Source organism: Anolis carolinensis, unplaced genomic scaffold, assembly GCF_035594765.1.
Source record: "Anolis carolinensis isolate JA03-04 unplaced genomic scaffold, rAnoCar3.1.pri scaffold_9, whole genome shotgun sequence".
NCBI lineage: Eukaryota > Metazoa > Chordata > Lepidosauria > Squamata > Dactyloidae > Anolis > Anolis carolinensis.
This window is the reverse complement of record NW_026943820.1, coordinates 27,220,678-27,244,815: the sequence shown is the minus strand read 5'-3', so window position 1 is coordinate 27,244,815 and position 24,138 is coordinate 27,220,678. Positions and strand designations below refer to the sequence as shown.

At 46.0% G+C, this 24,138-nt stretch overlaps 1 protein-coding gene across 1 annotated transcript; it reads left to right on the top strand.

The window, feature by feature from the left end:
• The first annotated feature begins 6,076 nt into the window (after positions 1-6,076).
• Positions 6,077-22,581, top strand: LOC103282140 (SNF-related serine/threonine-protein kinase). Its single transcript, XM_062961765.1, has 6 exons — positions 6,077-6,229; positions 9,891-10,547; positions 18,407-18,548; positions 18,660-18,875; positions 19,579-19,725; positions 20,758-22,581. The coding sequence occupies exons 2-6, from the start codon at positions 9,944-9,946 to the stop codon at positions 21,554-21,556; spliced, it is 1,908 nt and encodes a 635-aa protein (XP_062817835.1). The 5' UTR covers positions 6,077-6,229; positions 9,891-9,943; the 3' UTR covers positions 21,557-22,581.
• Positions 22,582-24,138: the final 1,557 nt, after the last annotated feature.

Genomic DNA, 24,138 nt, shown 5'->3' with positions numbered 1-24,138 from the left:
GGTAGTCAATGTTTTAAATACATCATGATATTTTGGTGCTAAATTAATAAATACAGTAAGTACGTAGCATTACTGCGTATTGAACTACTTTTTCTGTCAAATTTATTGTGTAACATGATGTTTTGGTGCTTAATTTGTAAAATCATAGCCTATTTTGATGTTTAATAGGCTTCTCCTTAATCTCCCCTTATTATCCAACATATTCACTTATCCAACGTTTTGCCGGCCCGTTTATGTTGGATAAGTGAGACTCTACTGTACTTGTCTTTGTAGTTCCAGGAAACGCATTTTCTTTTATTTGAGTCTACATTGACCATGGAAGCCCTTGGTGGCGCAGTATATTAAAGCGCTGAGCTGCTGAACTTGCGGACCATAAGGTCGCAGGTTCGAATCCGGGGTGCGGACTGAGCTCCCACTGTTAGCCCCAGCTTCTGCCAACCTTGCAGTTTGAAAACATGCCAATGTGAGTAGATCAATAGGTACTGATCGGGCGGGAAGGTAATGGTGCTCCATGCAGTCATGCCGGCCACATGACCTTGGAGGTGTCTACGGACAATGCCAGCTCTTCGGCTTAGAAATGGAGATGAGCACCAATCCCCAGAGTTGGACACGACTGGACTTAACGTCAGGGGAAACCTTTACCTTATTATTATTATCCTTATTGACACAACGACGTTATATGACACAGCAAACAAGATAGATATGCTGGATTTCGTTTCACAAAATCACAAGTCGAACACTTCCGAAGTGTCTAGGACTGTGTGATGTATTTTCGGATGATGCGTGCAGATCCCAGTAAGGTGGCCTTTTGCAGTTGGCAGATCGTAATTTTGTCAATGTCTATTGTTTCCAAATGCCGGCTGAGATCTTTTGGCACGGCACCCAGTGTGCCCATCACCACCGGGACCACCTGCACTGGTTTCTGCCAGAGTCTTTGAAGTTCAATCTTGAGGTCCTGAGAGCGGCTGAGTTTTTCCTGTTGTTTTTCTTCAATGCAACTGTCACCTGGGATGGCAACATCAATGATCCAAACCTTGTTCTTTTCCACAACTGTGATGTCTGGTGTGTTGTTGTTATTATTATTATTATTATTATCATTATTATTATTACTGTATTATTATTATTACCTGTCAGGTTGCCTGTTTCCCTATTTTTGGGACCCGATGAGGTCTTTGCTGGGTCTCCCTTGGTGGCTTTGTGGTCCCAAAGGCAAAGGTGGGGGGAGAGAAGGTGGGAAGGGAAGGGGGAGGCTTCGGTGAAGCCATTAGGGTCTCCGTCCCCCTTGAAAGCCTTTCCATTTCCTGCCTCCGCTCCTTCAATCAGGGACTAATCAGCCGCTCGCAGCTTGTTTCCAGGAAGCCGGGCCCCAAATAGCCAGGCGGCAGCCCCGACGGTCAACAACATGCACAACAACAACAACAACAACAACAACAGCGAGGCCTGTTTCCCCAAGAGATGAGGTCAGAGGTGGGCGAAGCGAGGGGAGAACAGGGCACTCTGTCCCCTTGAACCTCATTGCAGGGAGAAGGATCATCATCATCATTGGCGATCCTTCGAGGCCTTCCAAGCGTAGAGTCTTGGCAATGGGCTCGCGCATGGCTATAGAGACCCATTCTGGATCCACACTGTCTTTGCAATGAGGACAAACGTTTCCAGGTGGAAAGGGGTCCCAACAAGGTTGGGCTTGATGCTCCTCCTTCCCCTTGACACGTTTCTCCCTTTCGCCCTCCATGTCGCACCTCAGGTTAGCTTCACCTTGCCATATACACCAAACTGCACACAGGTTGAAGTCTTTTTAGTTTATTAGAAAATAGAAGATAAAAAAGTTATTTAAAAGCAAAAGTAAAGTTTCAAAGGAACGTTGCAAAATACAGTCTTACATAAATCACAAGTCCCAATAGAGCATGCCAAAGTCCCCAGAACATGAACACATAGGCTGCAAGATAATCCAGGAAAAACGAGAGCTTGCTTCTTGGTAGAACGAGAAGTTGCTTTGCCAAAGGTTTGTCTCCAAGCACATTGCTTTAATACCCTTTGCAAAGCATGAAAGCATTTAGAAAAGTAGAGTTGGAAGAGACCACATGGGCCATCTAGTCCAACCCCCTGCTAAGAAGCAGGAAATCGCATTCAAAGCACCCCCGACAGATGGCCATCCAGCCTCTGCTTAAAAGCCTCCAAGGAAGGAGCCTCCACCACGGCCCCGGGGAGAGAGTTCCACTGTCGAACAGCCCTTCTCACAGTGAGGAAGTTCTTCCTGATGTTCAGGTGGAATCTCCTTTCCTGTAGTTTGAAGCCATTGTTCCCTTGTGTCCTAGTCTGCAGGGCAGCAGAAAACAAGCTCCCTCCCTCCTCCCTATGACTTCCCTTCACGTATTTGTACATGGCTATCATGTCTCCTCTCAGCCTTCTCTTCTGCAGGCTAAACATGCCCAGCTCTTTAAGCCGCTCCTCATAGGGCTTGTTCTCCAGACCCTTCATCATTTTAGTCGCCCTCCTCTGGACGCTTTCCAGCTTGTCAACATCTCCCTTCAACTGTGGTGCCCAAAATTGGACACAGTGTGATTCCAGGTGTGGTCTGTCCAAGGCAGAATAGAATAAGGGGGAGCAGGACTTCCCTGGATCTAGATGCTATTCCCCTATTGATCCAGGCCAGAATCCCATTGGCTTTCTTAGCAGCCGCATCACATTGTTGGCTCATGTTTAACTTCTTCCCACGAGGACTCCAAGGTCTTTTTCGCACACACTGCTGTAAAGCCAGGCATCGTCCCCCATTCTGTATGTTTGATTTCCATTTTTTCTGCCGAAGTGAAGTATCTTGCATTTGTCCCTGTTGAACTTCATTTTGTTAGTTTTGGCCCATCTCTCTAGTCTGTCAAGATCGTTTTGAATTCTGCTCCTGTCTTCTGGAGTGTTGGCTCTCCCTCCCAGTTTGGTGTCGTCTGCAAACTTGATGATCGTGCCTTCTAACCCTTCGTCTAAGTCGTTAATAAATATGTTGAACAGAACCGGGCCCAGGACGGAGCCCTGCTTGTGGCACTCCACTTGTCACTTCTTTCCATGATGAAGACGACGCATTGGTGAGCACCCTTTGGGTTCGTTCGCTTAGCCAGTTACAGATCCACCTAACCGTAGTTTTGTCTAGCCCACATTTTACTAGTTTATTTGCCAGAAGGTCGTGGGGGACTTTGTCGAAGGCCTTACTGAAATCCAGGTAGGCTACATCCACAGCATTCCCTGTATCGACCCAACTCGTAACTCTATCGAAAAAAGAGATCAGATTAGTCTGGCATGACTTGTTTCTCTGGCCTCTCACCTCCCTCTTGTTAGCAATTCTCACACTTCTCCGAACGCTGAATTCCAAACGATCTGCTCGATCTAAAGATTCTGTTTCATCAAGGTCAGCCGGCTCGTTAGTTTGCTGAGCCTCATTATCAGACTGAGAACTGTCCTCCTTTTCCAAGTCCATTTGCACCTGGCTAGTTTCAGTATCATCAACATCATTCCTTGCTGTGGGAAAATGAACTGGCACTCTTTGTTCCTCATCTACTACAACAGGGATATTTTGAACCTGATTTTGAACCTGAATCCCATCATCCTCATCAGAGTCAACCTGAGATTTCAGCTGAGTCACAACACTCCATTCGTCCCTCTTCAAAATCCACAACTGGCCTCCATTTAGGCTTCCCAATTATCTCTGTGTGTTTATCCCACATTTTATAAGGTTTGCCTTAAGCCCAACCTTCGACAACAGGACCTTCCATCCCTTGAAGTGGATGACGGAGGATCGTGGCTTCGATAATGGTGGTCTTTCCTTTGATGTTTGTCCTCCTGTCTTCTTCCCAAGAGATTTATAGGTTTTTTTCAGAAGCCATGGAATTGTTCCAGAAGTCGAGAGTGATGTTTGTAGACGGTCCATGTTTCCTACAACAGAGTTGGAAGGACAATCTATACATATATATAAATGTAATGTGTGTTTTACTATGGAGTAAACAACAAAACCACTGAACCAAATCACACCAAATTTGGCCACAAAAGACATAGTCATCCAAAATATATCTTTCAAACAAACAAAAAAAACTACAAAAAAAACCCAAATTAGAGGACCAGGAAAAGCTGTTTTTTCCCCTAGCTGCCAGTTAGAAGGTAGGCTCCGCCCACTTCGTCTCCTAGCAACCCACTTAGCCACAATGGAACTGTGGGCCTCTTCACTCAGGCCTCTTCCACACTGCCTATAAAATACAGATTATCTGATTTGAACTGGATTATATGGCAGTGTAGACTCGAGGCCCTTCCACACACCTATATAACCCAGAATGCCAAGGCAGGATAATCCACAATATCTGCTTTGAACTGGATTATCTTGACTCCACACTGCCATATAATCCACTTCAGTGTGCATTTTATACAGCTGTGTAGAAGGAGCCTCATATAAACCAGTTCAAAGCAGATAATATAAGATTATAAATGGGTAATATAGCTGTGTGGAAGGGCCTTGAATCTACACTGCCATATAATCCAGTTCAAATCAGATAATCTGTATCTTATAGGCAGTGTGGAAGAGGCCTGATTGAAGCGGCCCTGGGCGCCATTAAATGGCTGAGTGGGTTGTTAGGAGACAAAGTGGGTGGAGCTTACCCTTCTAACTGGCAGCAATGGGAAAAAAACAATTATTCCACTCCCTCTAATTAGGACTTTGTTTTTCTTGGGTTTTTTTTATGTCTAAACACAGCAGGGATGACCATGGCTTTTGTGGCCAGGTTTTGTGGGTTTTGGGTGTTTAGTTTCGCTGTTTACTTTAAGTTAGAAATTGTCAGAACATTTATATATACAGTAGAGTCTCACTTATCCAACACTCGCTTATTCAACGTTCTGGATTATCCAAGGCATTTTTGTAGTCAATGTTATCAATACATCATGATATTTTGGTGCTAAATTAATAAATGCAGTAATTACAATATAACATTACTGCGTATTGAACTACTTTTTCTGTCAAATTTGTTGTATAATATAACATGAAGTTTTGGTGCTTAATTTGTAAAATCATAACCTAATTTGATGTTTAATGGGCTTTTCCTTAATCCCTCCTTATTATCCAAGTTATTCGCTTATCCAAGCTTCTGCCGGCTCGTTTATGTTGGATAAGTGAGACTCTACTGTAGACATAGATAGATAGATAGATATAGAAGATAGATATATAAAATAAAATATATAAATAAATATAAAAAATAAATAGTATTTAAATATAGAAATAAATATAATATATAATATAATATATAATAATCTTATATATATAAAAGAGTGATGGCATCAGGGCAGCGGACAAAACAACAAAACTACAGGCCCCCCAACCTCGAAATTTAACAACACAACCTATCATCCACGCCTCTAGGTTGATACAACAAAAAGAAAAGAAAAATAAAGTCCTAATTAGAGGGAGAGGAATAATTGTTTTTATCCAATTGCTGCCAGTTAGAAGTCTAAGCTCCGCCCACTTGGTCTCCTAGCAACCGACTTAGCCCAGGGGACAGGCAGAGTTAGGCTTCACTTAGGCCTCTTCCACAGATTATCTAAAGCCCCAGCTTCTGCCAACCCAGAAGTTCGAAAACATGCAAATGAGAGTAGATGAATAGGTACGGCTCCGGCGGGAAGGTAACAGCGCTCCATGCAGTCATGCCTATGGCCACATGACCTTGGAGGAGTCTACGGATAATGCCGGCTCTTCGGCTTAGAAATGGAGATGAGCCCCAACCCCCAGAGTTGGTTATGACTGGACTTAATGTCAGGGGAAAAGCTTTTACCCTTGACCTTAACTACCACCAATTCCTCAATACTTTATTTCCCATACCATCATACTTCGCCACAGCAACACGTGGCCGGGCACAGCTAGTATATAATATAATAATATATATCGATATTATTATTTCTAAGCTAGGCACAAAAACCATCGTGTTCTCAGCTTTTCCCGGCATCCTGACGTGCAAAGAGATCCATCCGCGTGGCTTCAAAAGCCCTGGCTGCGCGTTTGCAAAGCGGGCAGCCGAGAAGGGGGTGGGGCTTCCCTCCCCGGAGGCACCGCCCCCTGGGCGGGGCTTCCCTCCGCGAGGCCACGCCCCCCCAGCGGCCCCCTCCCTCCCTCCCTCCTGGGCGCTTCTGACGTCACCGCGGAGGAAAGGAGGGGGGCCCTGGGAGGCATCGCTGCTGCTGCGTCTGCGTCGCTCGGCCTCTGCGGGTAGGACTCGGGCCCAGGGGGTCTCAAGGGGGGGTTGGTGCAGGAGGGGGCACTTCCGGAGCCCCCCCCACTCAGAAACAGGAAACACCCCCCTTTGGGAGGAAAGAGACTGTTTGTTTATTATCCCTCTCCTCCCCTCCCCCCCTCCTTCTCCCCCATATGGGTGGGGTGGGGGGGGGGGCTCCTGGGGGTCCCAGTCCCCGTGGGCTGAAAGAAGGAAGGAAGGAGAATGAAAGGAAAAAGAATGGAAGGAAGAGAAGCAGGAAAGAGGGAGGGATAGAGGAAAGAAGCCAGGCAGGCAGGCAGGAAGGAAGAAGAATGAGAGGAAGAAGGAAGGAAGGAAGGAAAGAGGGAGGAATGAAAGAAGGAAGGAAGGAAGGAAGGAAGAGATCAAGAAGAATGGAAGGAAGGAAAGAAAGGAAGGAAGGAAAAAGGAAGGAAGGAAGAAGAGATCAAGAATGGAAGGAAGGAAAGAAAGAAGGGAAGACGGAGGGGAGAGAGGAAGGAAGGAAAGAAGGAAGGAAGGAAGAAGAGATCAAGTAGAATGGAAGGAGGGAAGAAAAGAAGGAAGGAAGGAAGGAAGGAAGGAAGGAAGGAAAGAGGGAGGGATAGAGGAAAGGAAGGAAGGAAGGAAGAATGAGAGGAAGAAGGAAGGAAGGAAGAGGCAGGAAAGGGAGGAATGAAAGAAGTCAGGAAGGAAGGAAGAGGAGATCAAGAAGAATGGAAGGAAGGAAGGAAAGGAAGAAGGAAAGAAAGAAGGGAAGACAGAGGGGAGAGAAGGAGGAAGGAAGGAAGGAAGGAAGAAGAGATCAAGAAGAATGGAAGGAGGGAAGAAAAGGAAGAAGGAAACAAAAAAGAAGGGAAGACAGAGGGGAGAGAAGGAGGAAGGAAGGAAGGAAGGAAGAAGAGATCAAGAAGAACGGAAGGAGGGAAGAAAAGGAAGAAGGAAACAAAAAAGAAGGGAAGACAGAGGGGAGAGAAGGAGGAAGGAAGGAAGAAGAGATCAAGAAGAATGGAAGGAGGGAAGAAAAGGAAGAAGGAAACAAAAAAAGAAGGGAAGACAGAGGGGAGAGAAGGAGGAAGGAAGGAAGGAAGGAAGGAAGGAAGGAAGGAAGGAAGGAAGAAGAGATCAAGAAGAATGGAAGGAGGGAAGAAAAGGAAGAAGGAAACAAAAAAAGAAGGGAAGACAGAGGGGAGAGAAGGAGGAAGGAAGGAAGGAAGGAAGAAGAGATCAAGAAGAATGGAAGGAGGGAAGAAAAGGAAGAAGGAAACAAAAAAGAAGGGAAGACAGAGGGGAGAGAAGGAGGAAGGAAGGAAGGAAGGAAGGAAGAAGAGATCAAGAAGAACGGAAGGAGGGAAGAAAAGGAAGAAGGAAACAAAAAAGAAGGGAAGACAGAGGGGAGAGAAGGAGGAAGGAAGGAAGGAAGGAAGGAAGAAGAGATCAAGAAGAATGGAAGGAGGGAAGAAAAGGAAGAAGGAAACAAAAAAGAAGGGAAGACAGAGGGGAGAGAAGGAGGAAGGAAGGAAGGAAGGAAGGAAGAAGAGATCAAGAAGAATGGAAGGAGGGAAGAAAAGAAGGAAGGAAGGAAGGAAGGAAGGAAGGAAGGAAGGAAGGAAGGGAAGAGGGAGGGAGAAAAGACAGGCTGGATGGAAGAAGTATGGGAAGAAATAAGAAATAAAGAAGGAAGGAAGGAAGGAAGGAAGGAGGGAAGAAGAATGGGAGGGAGGATGGAGGAAAAAAGGAAAAGGAAGGACGGCAGGCAGGAAGAATAAGGGGAAGAAAGAAGAAGGCGAAGGAAGGAGGAAAAAAATTAAAGATTGGGAGGGAGGAGGAAGAATGAAAAGAAAGAAGGAAGGAATAGAGGGAGAGAAGGGAGCCAAGGCAAGAAGAAAAAAGGAAGAAAAAGGAAGGATGGATGGATGGAAAAGAAATAAAGAAAAATGGAAGGCAGGAAGGAAGAAGATCAGAAGGGCAGTTTCTGGGACTCCCCAAACCCCTGTGGGCCTGTTTCTAACCACGCTGTACTATTTAATTGTTTTTCTAAACTTTTGTCTTGCGTTTTTTAAACTTGACTAAAGTGTGGGATTGTGAGCCAGTGCCTTGAGTCCCATGTCAGTCACTTGGACCATTGGTTCTAATCCGAACTTTAAAAGAGCTGTCCAAGGTGCTGGGCTTATTCAGCAGGCAGAGTATAAGTCATCATCATCATCACCATCACCATCATCATCATCATGTGTTCCTGGCTGGAGCCCCTTCCTCTCTTTCTCATCCAGCCTTTTTCCACCCACAGGGCCTGCTCCGTCCTCCTGATAGGCCAAAGAGGGGGCAATAAAATTAATAATAATACTAATAATAGTTGGGTGTTCCTGCCTGAAGCCCCTTCCTCTTTCTCATACCCAGCCTCTTGCCACCCGCAGAGCCTGCTCTGTCCTATGGGGGGGGGGGGGGGGGAAGGTGGGGTATAAATAAAGTCAATAATAATAATAATAATAATAATAATAATAATAATACACTTGGGAAGTGTCCAGCGTGTGATCTAGTGCAACAGCCAGCAGTGTCTGCTGTGGACTCATCTTGTGTTTCAAATAATAATAATAATAATCCGAAAATCATAATCATCATCATCATCATCCGAAAATACATCACACAGTCCTAGACACTTGGGAAGTGTTCGACTTGTGATTTTGTGATACGAAATCCAGCATATCTATCTTGTTTGCTGTGTCATAATAATAATAATAATAATAATAATAATAATACTCAGCCGCTATTAGGACCTCAAGATTGAACTTCAAAGACTCTGGCAGAAACCAGTACAGGTGGTCCCAGTGGTGATCGGCACACTGGGTACCATGCCAAAAGATCTCAGCCGGCATTTGGAAACAATAGACATGGACAAAATTACTATCTGCCAACTGCAAAAGGCCACCCTACTGGGATCTACCGCATCATCCAAAATATGAAATCCAGCATGTCTATCTTGTTTGCTGTGTCATAATAAAATAATAATGATAATAATAATAACAACTGGGTGCCGTGCCAAAAGATCTCAGCCGGCATTTGGAAACAATAGACATTGGCAAAATTACAATCTGCCAACTGCAAAAGGCCACCCGACTGGGATCTGCACGCATCATCTGAAAATACATCACACAGTCCTAGACACTTGGGATGTGTTCGACTTGTGATTTTGTGATACGAAATCCAGCATATCTATCTTGTTTGCTGTGTCATAATATAATAATAATAATAATAATAATAATAATAATAATAATAATAATAATAATAATAATAATAATAATTGGATGTTCCTGGCTGGAGCCCCTTCCTCTCATCTGGCTTCTTTCCTCTTTGCAGGGCCTCTCCTGTCCTGCCCATGCACCAGGGAGGGGCAATAAAGTTAATAATAATAATAATAATAATAATAATAATAATAATAATACCTCTGTGTCTGTCTATACTATATGTTGTTTGTCTGTTGGCATTGAATGTTTGCCATATATGTGTTCACTGTAATCCGCCTTGAGTCCCCTTCGGGGTGAGAAGGGCAGAATATAAATACTGTAAATAAATAAATAATAAATAAATAATAATAATAATAGGGTTGTTCCTGTCCGGAGCCCCTTCCTCTCTGACATCTGGCTTCTTTCCTCCTCGCAGGGCCCGCTTCGTCCTCCGTCCCCTCCATGCGCCGGTGAGGTGACGGTGCCAGGATGTCGTCCTCGTCCGCCTCCTCCTCCTCCCCGGCAGAGGGCCAGATCGCGGGGCTGTACGACCTGGAGGGCACGCTGGGCAAGGGCCACTTTGCGGTGGTGCGCCTGGCCCGGCACGTCTTCACGGGGGAGCGGGTGGCCGTCAAGGTGATCGACAAGGCCAAGCTGCGTGGGGGCGGGGCGGTGGCGCAGCTGCTGCAGGAGGTGCGCTGCATGAAGCTGGTGCAGCACCCCAACGTGGTGCGCCTCTACGAGGTCATCGACACCCAGGCCAAGCTGTACCTCATCCTGGAGCTGGGCAGCGGCGGGGACATGTTCGACCACCTCCTGCGCCACGAGGGCGGCCTGGGCGAGGAGCGCGCCAAGCACTACTTCGCCCAGATCGTCCACGCCATCGCCTACTGCCACCGCCTCCACGTGGTGCACCGCGACCTCAAGCCCGAGAACGTGGTCTTCTTCCAGGAGCAGAGCGTGGTCAAGCTCACCGACTTCGGCTTCAGCAACTGCTTCCAGCCGGGCAGCATGCTGGCCACTTCTTGCGGGTCCCTGGCCTACTCCGCCCCCGAGATCCTGCTGGGTGACGAGTACGAGGCCCCCGCCGTCGGTAAGGCATGCACTTTGGCTGTTAGGAACTGTGGTAGTTGAAGTCCAAAACACCCAGAGGGATACAGGCATGGATGTGGGGCTGGAGGGGAAAATGGCAGCAGTGGGGGGTGTGGGGCAAGAGAGGCCTTAGGGCAGCAGGGCCAAAGGAGCATTTCTAGGCATCACATGTCCACCAGCCATAAGGAAAGGGAGCAGGTCATACATACATACATAATATACATACATACATTGTTGTTGTTGTTTTGCCAAAGGCTATCATGAAATATTAAATAGTTATTATTATTATATTGTATGACACAACAAATAAGATAGATATGCTGGATTTCGTATCACAAAATCACAAGTCGAACACTTCCCAAGTGTCTAGGACTGTGTTGTTGTTATTATTATTATTATTATTATTATTATTATTATTATTATTATTGTATGACACAGCAAACAAGATAAATATGCTGGATTTCGTTTCACAAAATCACAAGTCGAACATTCCCAAGTGTCTAGGACTGTGTGATGTATTTTCGGGTGATGCGTGCAGATCCCAGTCGGGTGGCCTTTTGCAGTTGGCAGATCGTAATTTTGTCAATGTCTATTGTTTCCAAATGCCGGCTGAGATCTTTTGGCATGGCACCCAGTGTGCCCATCACCACCAGGACCACCTTTTCAGAGCCTTTGCAGTTCGATCTTGAGGTCCTGATAACGGCTGAGTTTTTCCTGTTGTTTTTCGTCAATGCGACTGTCACCTGGGATGGTGACATCGATAATCCAAACCTTTATCTTTTCCACAACTGTGATGTCTGGTGTGTTGTGTTCCAGAACTTTGTCAGTCTGGATTCGGAAGTCCCACAGTATCTTTGCGTGCTCATTCTCCAATACTTTTGCAGGTTTGTGATCCCACCAGTTCTTTGCTGCTGGGAGGTGGTACTTGAGGCATAAGTTCCAATGAATCATTTGGGCCACATAGTTGTGCCTCTGTTTGTAGTCTGTCTGTGTGATTTTCTTACAGCAGCTGAGGATATGATCCATGGTTTCGTCAGCTTCCTTGTATAGCCTGCATTTTGGGTCATCACATTGTTGTTTTGTCAAAGGCTTTCATGAAAAATAAATTATTATTATTATTATTATTATTATTATTATTATTATTATTATTATTATTATTATTATGGCCAGAATCACCAGGCTGTTGTGTGGTTTCCAGGCTGTATGGCGAATGTGTTCGAATAGCATTTTCTCCACTTGACATTTCGCCTGCATCTGTGGTTAGTGGCATCTTTGGAGGATCTGATAGTAGTCAAGGAAGAGGAGTGTGTATGTGTGTGTATACATACATACATACATACATACATACATACATACATATCTGTGTCAATTCCAGGTGGGAGAAAACCATTGCCTGTTAAACTAGAGTAAAAGGTGCTGTTAGCAAGCTCGATTTGCATGTGTTGAGTGGTTTCCCACTTCCATCAGATCCGCACAGATGCAGGCGAAAGAGAAAAAGGAGAAAATGCTGCTAGAACAGATTGGCCATACAGCCTGGAAACCACACAACACCCTGTTTTTGTTGTTGTTGTTGTTGTTGTTGTTATGTCAGCTGGCCAGAGCTCGATGGATGTTGCCAGGACTCTCTGAAAGGGAATCAGATGGGTGCATTATGCGAGTGCTTCATGTCATCCACAGAGCAGGCTCTTTTGGGAGCATCTTTCTTCCTTCAAATCCCAAATTTTTATAAAAGGCAGTGAAACCAAAAGGAAGCCGAAGCCCCCTGGGAGATGTCCGTCTCCCCATTTAAATCCTTGCTCATTATTTGGAAGGGGGTTGCTTCTGCATTAGGAGGGGGCCTTGGTGTCTGGGTAGGGTCCTGGGGAGGGCAGGATGTGGCAGAGCCAGGGCAGGAAACACGCACAGCAGTTTCCTCTGCCTTTTCCTGTTCTATTCTCTGATTCATGAGCGAAGGCTGATCATCGGGCTGCAGAAATGGGCCAGACGCAGCCGCACTTTCCAAAAGGCTTTGCAGCGTTTGAGGGGGGTGCATGGACCAATAGGCTCCTTCCCCTTGAGGCTGGGATCTCTGCAAGCCCCCCAACCCCCAAAAAAGAAACTCAGAGGGGTTGTGTGGGGTCCTTTGCTCTTGGGGTTGAGCCAAGCATCTCCATCAAGCAGGAGCATAAGGGGAAGGGGCTCTATCTCCCTACCTGTGGTTCCCTATGGGGCTGAAGGTAGGGCTCCCCATTGATCTTGGCGTTGTTGTTGTTGTTGTTGTTGTCAAGAGGCTCTTTGTCAAAGGAGTTCTGTGGTTTCTGCTTTTCCCAACACCTCTGCACAGTCTGAGTGATGTCCTGTCCCCTGGGCACCTCCATATGGGTTGATTAGCAGCCTGGTAGTGGCCCCGATTAATATGCACATGAGCTGATTAATATGCAAATGAGAGGTCCATGCAGTTCAAGAGGCGCCGCTGGGTGAGAAGATCTGCCCAAGGCAGGGATGGGGGACGTTGCTGTGTCCAGAGGAGTTTCAAAGCGCAGAGAAGACATTGAGGGCCTGCAATGGGGAAGGGGACAAAACCATTGATCATATCCTCAGCTGCTGTAAGAAAATCGCACAGACAGACTACAAACAGAGGCACAACTATGTGGCCCAAATGATCCATTGGAACTTATGCTTCAAGTACCACCTCCCAGCAGCAAAGAACTGGTGGGATCACAAACCTGCAAAAGTCTTGGAGAATGAGCACGTGAAGATACTATGGGACTTCCGAATCCAGACTGACAAAGTTCTGGAACACAACACACCAGACATCACAGTTGTGGAAAGGAAAAAGGTTTGGATCATTGATGTTGCCATCCCAGGTGACAGTCGCATTGACGAAAAACAACAGGAAAAACTCATCCGCTATCAGGACCTCAAGATTGAACTTCAAAGACTCTGGCAGAAACCAGTGCAGGTGGTCCCGGTGGTGATGGGCACACTGGGTGCCGTGCCAAAAGATCTCAGCCGGCATTTGGAAACAATAGACATTGACAAAATTACGATCTGCCAACTGCAAAAGGCCACCCGACTGGGATCTGCACGCATCACCCGAAAATACATCACACAGTCCTAGACACTTGGGAATGTTCGACTTGTGATTTTGTGAAACGAAATCCAGCATATTTATCTTGTTTGCTGTGTCATACAATAATAATAATAATAATAATAATAATAATAATAATAATACATCACACATTCCTAGACACTTGGGAAGTGTTCGACTTGTGATTTTGTGATACGAAATCCAGCATATCTATCTTGTTTGCTGTGTCATAAAATAATAATAATAATAATAATAATAATAATAATAACAACAACACTTGGGAAGTGTTCGACTTGTGATTTTGTGAAACGAAATCCAGCATATCTATCTTGTTTGCTGTGTCATACAATAATAATAATAATAATAATAACAACAACAAGAACACTTGGGAAGTGTTCGACTTGTGATTTTGTGATACGAAATCCAGCATATCTATCTTGTTTGCTGTGTCATACAATAATAATAATAATAATAATAATAATAATAATAATAATAATAATAACAACAACAAGAACACTTGGGAAGTGTTCGACTTGTGATTTTGTGATACGAAATCCAGCATATCTATCTTGTTTGCTGTGTCATAAAATAATAATAATAATAATAATAATAATAATAATAATAATAATAATAACAATAACAACAACAACACTTGGGAAGTGTTCGACTTGTGATTTTGTGAAACGAAATCCAGCATGTCTATCTTGTTTGCTGTGTCATACAATAATAATAATAATAATAATAATAATAATAATAATAATAATAATAATTCCAGGCCTGAATGAAGTCAGTCTGAAAGAGGCTCAGAGGGCCTCGGGATCCCCGCCCCCTTCCCTGCCTTCCAGCTCCATCTGTTCCCAAATGCAAAGCACAAGACCTTGTTTGTCCCGCTCAGTGCCTGCCTGTGTGCATTTGTGCCTTGTTTGCAGAGGCCCGCTGCCCTTTTTGCTGCCTTTTGGCTGCCTTTTGAGGAGGGGGCTGCTCTTTGGCTTTAGTCGGGACCCACAGAAGGGGGGATTGATGTCACAGCCTCCTTCCATAACACAGCCCTTCCTCGCCTGCATCAGGGCAGCCATTCAGAGCCATTCTCTCTCTCTCTTTCTTTGCAGCAACAGCTCTGCTTCCTCCCAGTGGCTTCTGATGCCAAAAATATATTTATAGCTCCCTCCGATGAGCTGCAGGGAGGGAGGGAGGGGGAGAGGGGAGGGGTCAGTGCTAGCCCCCTTTTCTGCGCCGCCTTCTTTCCTTCCTTGTGACCCAAGATAACCTCCCTCTCTGCCCGGGCAGAGGTTACACGGAGGCAAAGGTCCCGGTGAGAAGGCGGCCAGGCCTCCTTCTCCATCCGCAGCCATAGGACCAAGTCTCTCTTGCAGAGAGAAAGCGGGGTAGAAATAATATCACTATATAACAATAACTAAATAATAATATCATTAAATAATAATATCACTAATAATATTTATTTATTTACTACATTTATATCCCGCTCTTCTCACCCCGAAGGGGACTCAGAGCGGCTTACAAATCAAATGTACATACAATATATTATTAGCATAGCACAATATAAGCATTAAATTGCTATATTGTACTATAACATTATATGGTAATATTATCAGTAATATTACATCTATATATATAAAAGGCTTTTGGCATCACGGCAACTCACAAAACAACAAAACCCAACACCCCCCAAACTCTAAAATTGGCAACACAATCCATCATCCCAGCCTCCAGTAAGATACAACACAATCACAGAAAAAACACAATCACAACACCAAAAAAGGCCAAAAAGCTATTCACTGTTATTCCATCTACCTAACAAAGAATTCCCATACGCCACAGCAACGCGTGGCCGGGCACAGCTAGTTTAATATATAATACAGTAGAGTCTCACTTATCCAACATAAATGGGCCGGCAGAACGTTGGATAAGCGAATATGTTGGATAATAAGGATGGATTAAGGAAAAGCCTATTAAAAATCAAATTAGGTTATGCTTTTACAAATTAAGCACCAAAACATCGTTATACCACAAATTTGACAGAAAAAGTAGTTCAGTACACAGTAATGCTATGTAGAAATTACTGTATTTACGAACACCAAAATATCACGATGTATTGAAAACATGGACTACAAAAATGCATTGGATAATCCAGAATGTTGGATAAGCGAGTGTTGGATAAGTGAGACTCTACTGTATCACCAAATAATATCACTACATAATAATAAAAAGGTAAAGGTTTCCCCTGATGTTAAGTCCAGTCGTGACCGACTCTGTGGGTTGGTGCTCGTCTCCATTTCTAAGCCGAAGAGCCGGCGTTGTCCGTAGACACCTCCAAGGTCATGTGGCCATAGGCATGACTGCATGGAGTGCCATTACCTTCCTGCCGGAGCGGTACCTATTGATCTACTCACATTTGCATGTTTTCGAACTTCTAGGATGGCAGAAGCTGGGGCTAACAGTGAGAGCTCACCCAGCTTCCCGGATTTGAACCACCAACCTTTTGGTTTTAAGTCACTGCGCCACCAGGACTCCCCAAATAAGAATAATATCACTAAGTAATAATATCCCTAAATAATAATAATAATAACACTAAATAATAACAATATAATTACTAAATAACATCACTAAATAGTAATATCACTAAATAATAATATCACGGAGTGATGATAATCACAAAATAATAATAATAATAATAAAAATGCCACTAAATGAATATAATATTAAGAAAGAATAATATCACATAATAATTATCACAAAATAATAATAATGTTGATCGGCACACTGAGTGCCATGCCACAACATCTCAGCCGGCATTTGGAAACAATAGACATTGACAAAATTACAATCTGCCAACTTCAAAAGGCCACCCTACTGGGATTTGCGGCATCATCCGAAAATACATCACATAGTCCTAAACGCTTGGGAAGTGTTCAACTTGTGATTTTGTGATACGAAATCCAGCATGTCTATCTTGTTTGCTGTGTCATAAAATAATAATAATAGTAATAATAATAATAATATCACTAAATAATAACAATAATAACAACACTATGTAACAAAGGAGCCCCCAGTGGCACAATAGGTTAGACTGCTGAGCTGCTGAACTTGTTGAGCGAAAGGTCTATGTTACTGTCTTTTGTAATGTTATTGATTTTATTGATTTCTATGGTTTTAATTTGTTGTTGGATTGGGTGTGTTCCCCATGTAAGCCATCCCGAGTCCCTCCGGGGAGATGGAGGCAGGATATAAAAATATAATAATAGTAGTAGTAATAATAGTCGTCATCATCATCATCATCATCATCATCTCTGTGGCCATGATGGGTGTGAGAGCAGAGACTCTCTTTTGGGACTCTTTTGGGTCATTGACACTGAAGCATATATAGGCAGAGAAGGAGAGGAAACCTTGGCAAAGGGCCTGAGCCGATTATGGGATGGAGAGGGGGGGGGGTCTCCGAAGGATTAGGGGCCGTTTATCTGCTCGGCCATCTGTGCTCTGCACCCTCTCTCTGCAAAGGAAGGGCACAGAAGGAGGGAGGGAGGGGCTGCAAACTTGTCAATCACCCCCTGCAATGGGGCAAGGGTCCGTTGGTCATTAGGATTCCTGGTTTCCCTTCGGTGGCTCTTCTATGAGTATGAGTTTATTTCACAGCAAGGAAATGCATCACCTTATCTGAAAGTTACATCGTAAAACTCCCACTTCCGCAGTGCATTTTTATAGGCTCATCAAAACAACGTTTTTTTGTCAGCCGCTGCTAATGTGCCTCTCTTTGCATGTCAACAAGCAACATTCATGTCGTATCAAGGTGGGTCCCAACTAGTCCTAAGAGATCGGTCCATCTTCATGGACCAATCTCTCTTAGACTTACAAAGCTTACCAACTCGTGCTGTATGACAGTTAGGAAAATAAAGATGTTATGTTAAGTAGTGCATTCATTGAACATCTTTGTATTTGCATGTTTTCCCATCTGGCTATGTGCTTGGGATCAAGACACATGGTGGGTGGGAAAGGAAGGTAAAAGCTCCCCCTTTCACATGTGCAATGAAAGTTCTCACGTATTCAGCTCCTGCCCACATATTCAGGATGTGTGCCTGCAATAGAATGGCATTAGAGCCATGGTGCTGGTCTCAAGAGCACTGCTGATTGATGTGTGAGAGGCTAATTGAGACTTATTCACCTTTTCCATCTCAATTCCTCTCCTTCCGAAGACCTGACAATCCGTCCAGTCTCATGGAAAATAAACTCTCATCAGTCAGTTGTCAGCTGAAGTCGGGGGTTCAGAAACTTTATTGCTCTAATTGCAGTAATCTACAGCTATGTACAAAGCACCACTGGAGAAACATGTCCAGTTAGATTGATGGCAACCTGTGAAGAAGCTTATCAGTAGAACTCGTCATCTCCCACATTCCATTCCCAGTGACTTATGTCCCCTATGTAAGCGGAAGCTGAAATAATAGCCACTAATTATGAATGGGTAGGGAACAGGTCCTCTACAAATTCTGGAACGCTTCTTCGCCAGTTGCCATCAATTCTAACATGTGTGTTAGCTGCGCTTATGTACATAGCTGTAAATAACATTAATAAAAGCTCTGAACCTCCGGGATCGGCTGACAACTGACTGATGAGAGTTTATTTTCCGTGAGACTGGACAGATTGCCAGGTCTTCGGAAGGAGAGGAATTGAGATGGAAAAGGTGAATAATTCTCAATTAGCCTCTCACACACTGATACTGCTTCCCTGGCCCATTGAACCTGACCCCTAACTCTCATTTTTATTTTTCTTCCGCACAGATATCTGGAGCCTGGGGGTCATTCTCTTCATGCTGGTCTGTGGGCAGCCCCCCTTCCAAGAGGCCAATGACAGCGAGACCCTCACCATGATCCTGGACTGTCGCTACGTCATCCCCCCGAACGTCTCCTCGTCCTGCGCAGAGTACGGCCCTTTTATCTGGAGGGAAACCCACCTGGGCCCGTTGAAAGTGGGGGGAGCTGTATGGGTGAACTCCTCTAACACCCTTTCCTTGTGAACTCCTTCTTTCCGCAGCCTGATCTCCCGCATGCTGAGGCGGGACCCCCGGAGCAGGGCCTCCCTGGAGGAGATCGAGGGCCACCCGTGGCTCCAGGGTGTGGACCCCTCCCCGGCCAGCCGCTCCCTCCTGCCCCTGACCTCCCACCGCAGGGTCTCCCAGGAGGAGCACGAAATCATCCTCCAGGCCATGTTGTGCGGAAACATCGCTGACAACCGGGAGACCATCCAGGAGTGAGTGAACCATGAAGTGGCCTGTGCCTTTGGGATGGACTGGGTGGCTGCCAGGGGCCCTGGCTTGGAGCGTGTTAGGGATTCCTCTTCTTCAGAAGAGGAAGGGGAGCAGGAAAGTGTTCATGAGTCAGAGGGGCAGTCAGAATTTGAGATTTTGCAGGTACCCACATTTCAGGAAAGGCGAAAGGAAACATGCAGCTAGAATAGCTGCCAGAAATGCAGCTGAGTAATTGGGAACTGCCCTAACAGCTGTGGGGGAATTCAGGGCTATAAATCAGAAGCAGGTGCAGTCAGCTCTTGCTGGTAACAAACTGACTCTAATGCCTAAGCCTTCGCTCCCCTTGTGCCTGCTTTGGGTCTGCATCTGGGAAACTGCTCCTAAGATTTATTGCTGTTTTTTTGTCTGATATAAGACTGCTACTTGATTTGGGAATTTATCAGACTTCTAAGACTTCCTTGCTTTCTTTTGCATTATACTACTGAGTGTGCTGTTCTTTATATTTTGCTGAAGTAAAGCAGTTTTCATTTACTTACCACATTGTTTTAAAGCTGTTCTTGAAAGACAAAACAGGACAGAGGGGCGCACGTTTCTCCCTTTTAACTACAAAGTATTGAAGGAGGAGGTTTTCCAGGATGCATGCAACCCAATTCCCAGAGGAACCCCCTTTCTTATTGTGCCCCCCTTCTTGTTCCCCCCTCCAAGGGCCCTGGAGGCAGACCGCTACAACCACATAACAGCCACCTACTTCCTTCTGGCCGAAAGGATCCTTCGGGAGAAGCAGGAGAAGGAGAGCCGGACCTCTGACCACAATCTGGCAGAGGATGCCTTGACCCAGACAGTGCAGAACAGGTGAGTCTTTGTAGGGTCGGGGGGCTTCATATGTGTTGGAATCTATGAACGGTTAGGCTAAAAAATAACCCTCTTTCAGGGGTGATTCCTTAAAATTACAGCAGAGTGGCAGAACCACGATTCATAAGCAGCAAAAGCTTACGTGTAGTGAGGATGGAGAAGCCTTTGTTTCTTAGGATGGCAAAGGATTGCAAAAGTCTCCTTGAAAGTTCAAAAAGTATTTATTGAGGCAAAAAGAAATCCATTGTAGATAGAAAAGGTTTTGGAGCTAACTAGCTTTCTAAGCTAGCACTAAGAAAGGTAAGTAGATAAAAATAACAAAAATATCTAAATAGCTACATTTTGCCTAGAGAGTGGGAAAATGTGTTCTTCTTAGCTAGAAGACAAAAGGAGGAGAGATATAGATGCTGACTGCATGGTCCAAACCTTTTGGGGCAATTAAAAGATAGAGGAAGTTGCCTCATCCCTAAAGAGATCACATTGCTAAAACAACAAGGTGGGGAGTGGATGTAAACAGGAAAGCAACAGAGGGAAATCAGCAAAGGCCTACCTAGGCATGCATGGAATATAGAGAGGTTTCCCTCAGTCTTACCTATTCACTACATAACTAATAGATTTTTTTTCATGTCAGGAGCAACTGGAGTTGCTTCTGGAGTGAGAGAATTGGCCGTCTGCAAGGACGTTGCCCAGGAGACGCCCGGATGTTTTTTTTACCATCCTTGTGGGAGGCTTCTCTCATGTCCCCGCATGGAGCTGGAGCTGAGAGAGGGAGCTCATCCGCGCTGTCCCCGGGTGGGATTCGAACCGGGCAGCCTTCAGGTCAGCAACCCAACCTTCAAGTCACAAGGCTTTTATCCCCTAGGCCACTGGAGGCTCCTAACTTATATATGAGACTTGCGTAGTCCAGGATGATATCCAACAATATGTGATCTGCACACAACTAAGGGGCCCGGGACACTGCTTGCTGTCTCTGGAGATTCACTCTCTGTGTTGTTGCCACTCAACCGTGTCCCCGCTCTGTCTGTTTCTCAGTGAGACCAGGCCCCTTGGGAAGCCCCCCCAGCGCCGCTTCTCGGCAGCAACAACGGCAGCGGTTGAGGATCCCCCCTGCAGCTTCCGGGAGCAGCCCATCCGGGCCTTGATCCGGCCCTCGTTGGTGGAGACCCCCGTCACCAAGAGCACGCTGGCGCTGCAGCAGATCTCGGAGGAGGAGGACGACGAGCAGGAGGGGGGCGAGGAGGAGGAGGGGGAGGGGGCTGCGCTGCTGCTCCGGCGCCGGACCTCCTCCCTCAACCAGGAGCAGATGAGCTGCTTCCAGAGCGCCAAGGCCGCCCTGCTCTTTGGGAGGGGCCTCGCCCCCCACGGCCGGCCAGCCCCTGCTTTCCCACAGCCCCACGGTGGAGTCCGTCCGGACGCCCAGGCACAGGCAAAGGAGGAGGGACCAGGGAGCAGCAGCAGTGATGGGGGCCACACAACGGAGGGCCCCAAAAATGATGGAGAAGAAGGATGCAGAGATGGCAGAGAGGACGACGAAAGGGAGTGGAGAGAGGGCAAGGGTCAGCCCTTGCTGGTCAAGAAGGAAAAAGCCTGCGAAGGGGAGGGCAGCGGTAGTCCCCCCCACCCACCACCCCCACCCCAAGATGGAGCCGGGGCCCACGGCAGCAGCGAGGGGCCTTCCACGGAGTCGGTTGCCAAAGGCAAGGGTGCCAACCTGAAGGAGCGGATCCTGCAGTTCCCGCTGTGCGAAAAGGCCCTGGCCTTCCGGATGCGGCCCTCTCCTAAGGAGAGCCTCCTTTCCTTGGGCCAGTTCAACTGCTGCCACGTCATCTAGGGCACGCTAACCCCTCCCGGCAAGAAGAGGAGGGGTCCGAGGTCACGGCTTCGGACCCCGCTCTCCCTCGACTCTAGCCCTGTGCCTCTGATCCCGGCCGAGCCCCCATAAAACAAGTGCAGGGCGGTGTCATCTATCTCCTCTCCTGCATGCTGGCCCCGCTCCTCCTCCTTTCTCCTCTTGGGGGTCTTTGTGTGCATGGCCCCCTCCCCAAATGGGGTGGAATAGAAGGGGAACAGCCAAAGGAAGGGGGTGCTAAATTTCGGCCTCCCTCCAGGTGTTTTGAATGTCAACTCTCAATTCCTAACAGCTAGTAGGCTATTAGGAAATATGGAAGTTGTCAAGGCCAGACCCTCTGTGTGGAGACCCTCCCCCCAATTGTATGCTATGATGCCAAGAAGGGAGTGCTTGCAGCCCATGACTTCTCCCCTCCCTCCCTCCCTTCCTTCGGCCCCAAAGAGCATGCCTTCCCCTTTCCAAAGCGCCCCAAACTACTCAAGAGGACAGGTGTTTTTTAATATAGCAGTGACACTATTTTTAAAAGAAATGCCATATAGTCTATTTTAATGTAATGTAGAGAGATAGAGCTCTGGCCCCTCCCCTTGGGAAGCAAATGCACTTTTGAGGAGTGAAGCAGCCATGATGGGTCAACTCCCCTTCCCTCCCCAAATTGCCAATGACTCTTTGGGGATTTGGCTCTTACTTGGGATGAGTTGAGTGGAAGGGAAGGAGAGAGTGAGTGAGTGAGAGAGAAAGAGTGAGGGAATGAGAGAAAGGGAATGAGAGGGAGGGGTGTGTTTCTCCATTGCCCCCCCCCAGCCCCCCCCCCCCCTCCAAAGACTTTACCGAGACATTAAGCTTCCAATATATTTATCCTTCTTTCTTGCTGGCAAGAAAACAAAACGAGACGAGAATTGTATTCCTGAGCTCACTGGGTTCTGTACAAAGTGCACTGATCGGATCCAAGGCGAAGAAGCAGCAGCGGGTTTGTGTCCAATAAATAATAATTATTATTATAATTGCAATTCGGGTTGTCCTTCTTCCTTTCTCAAGGGGGAGGGGGGATGGTATAGTGGTCAATATTGTTGAGAATCCGTGAGCTGTTAGGCTCAAAAATAACCTTCTTTGTGAGATAGATTCCCAAGAATAGAACAGAATGCAGAAGCACGCCTTCCAAAACAGCAGGAAACTTATGTGAGGTGAGTTTAGGGGAAGCCTTTCTTCTTTAGGATGGCAAAGGATTGCAAAGTCAGCTTAAAAGTTCAAAAGGTATTTATTGAGGTAAAAGAAAAAGATTTAAAAAAAGGGTTTGGAGCTAACTAGCTGTCTAAGCTAGCTTCTAAGGTAGGCAAGCAAGTAAAATAACAAAGATATCTAGATAGCTACATTTTGGCAAAAATGCATCCTTCTTGGTAGGAAGACAAAAGGAGGAAGAAAATGGTGACCAACCGCATGGTCTGTGCCTTCTCTTTTGGGCAATAAAAATTCCAATCTATGTAGAGGATGTAACCTCATCCCTACAGAGATCACATTGCTAAAACAACAAGTGAAGGGAGTGGATGTAAACAGGATAGAAAAGAGAAAACAGCAAAGCCTGTTTGGGCACGCATGAGATTATAGAGCGGATTCCCTCAGTCTATTCTATCCACTACCTATCTAATAAATGAGACTTCTAACAAATATATTGTCAAAGGCTTTCACAGCCTGAATTACTGGGATGTTGTTGTGTGAATTCCATGTTGTATGGCCAATGTGTTGTACCCGGGTTGAATGAAAAATAATGCCTCCACCTTCGTAACTCAACAGATGGCAGTCCTGGTCTGCGGCAGGTCCTGGCTTGTTCAGTAGACTCTCCTCTACACTTCCATTTGGCGGGAAGCCTTAGCATTGAACGGTTGTGTTGTTAAAGTGCGAAGTATGGAACCCTGTGCAGACAGTTCCATTTGGCGGGAAGCCTTCACATTGAACAGTTGTCTTGTTAAAGTGCAAAGTATGGAACCCTTCGCAGACAAATGGGTGGCTAGGACTTGGATTGGCGGAGTTACGAGCTCTGAGGCAGGGCTGAGCTTCTATCCCTGTCCTGTAGTGGGGCGGGGCTAGAGGAGGGGGCGGGGCCTCTTCCCAAGTGCCTGATGGGGCTGAACATCTATACCCCGCCCCTATATTCTAACAAGCGCCTCAGGGGAGGTATACAGAGGCTCAGGGAAAAAACAACAGGAAAAACTCAGCCGCTATCAGGACCTCAAGATTGAACTGCAAAGTTCTGGAACACAACACACCAGACATCACAGTTGTGGAAAAGAAAAAGGGTTGGATTATCGATGTCGCCACATCAGGTGACAGTCGGATTGATAAAAATCAGCACGAAAAACTCAGCCATTATCAGGACCTCAAGACTGAACTTCAAAGACTCTGGCAGAAACCAGTGCAGGTGGTCCCGGTGGTAATCGGCACATTGGGTGCCGTGCCAAAAGATCTCAGCCGGCATTTGGAAACAATAGACATTGACAAAATTACGATCTGCCAACTGCAAAAGGCCACCCTGCTGGGATCTGTGCGCATCATCCGAAAATACATCACAC

Coding starts and splice junctions, on each gene's coding strand:
- LOC103282140 (XM_062961765.1), top strand. CDS start 9,944: ATGTCGTCCTCGTCCGCCTCCTCCTCCTCCCCGGCAGAGGGCCAGATC. Junction 10,548..18,406: donor GTACGAGGCCCCCGCCGTCG/GTAAGGCATGCA, acceptor TCTTCCGCACAG/ATATCTGGAGCCTGGGGGTC. Junction 18,549..18,659: donor GTCTCCTCGTCCTGCGCAGA/GTACGGCCCTTT, acceptor TTCTTTCCGCAG/CCTGATCTCCCGCATGCTGA.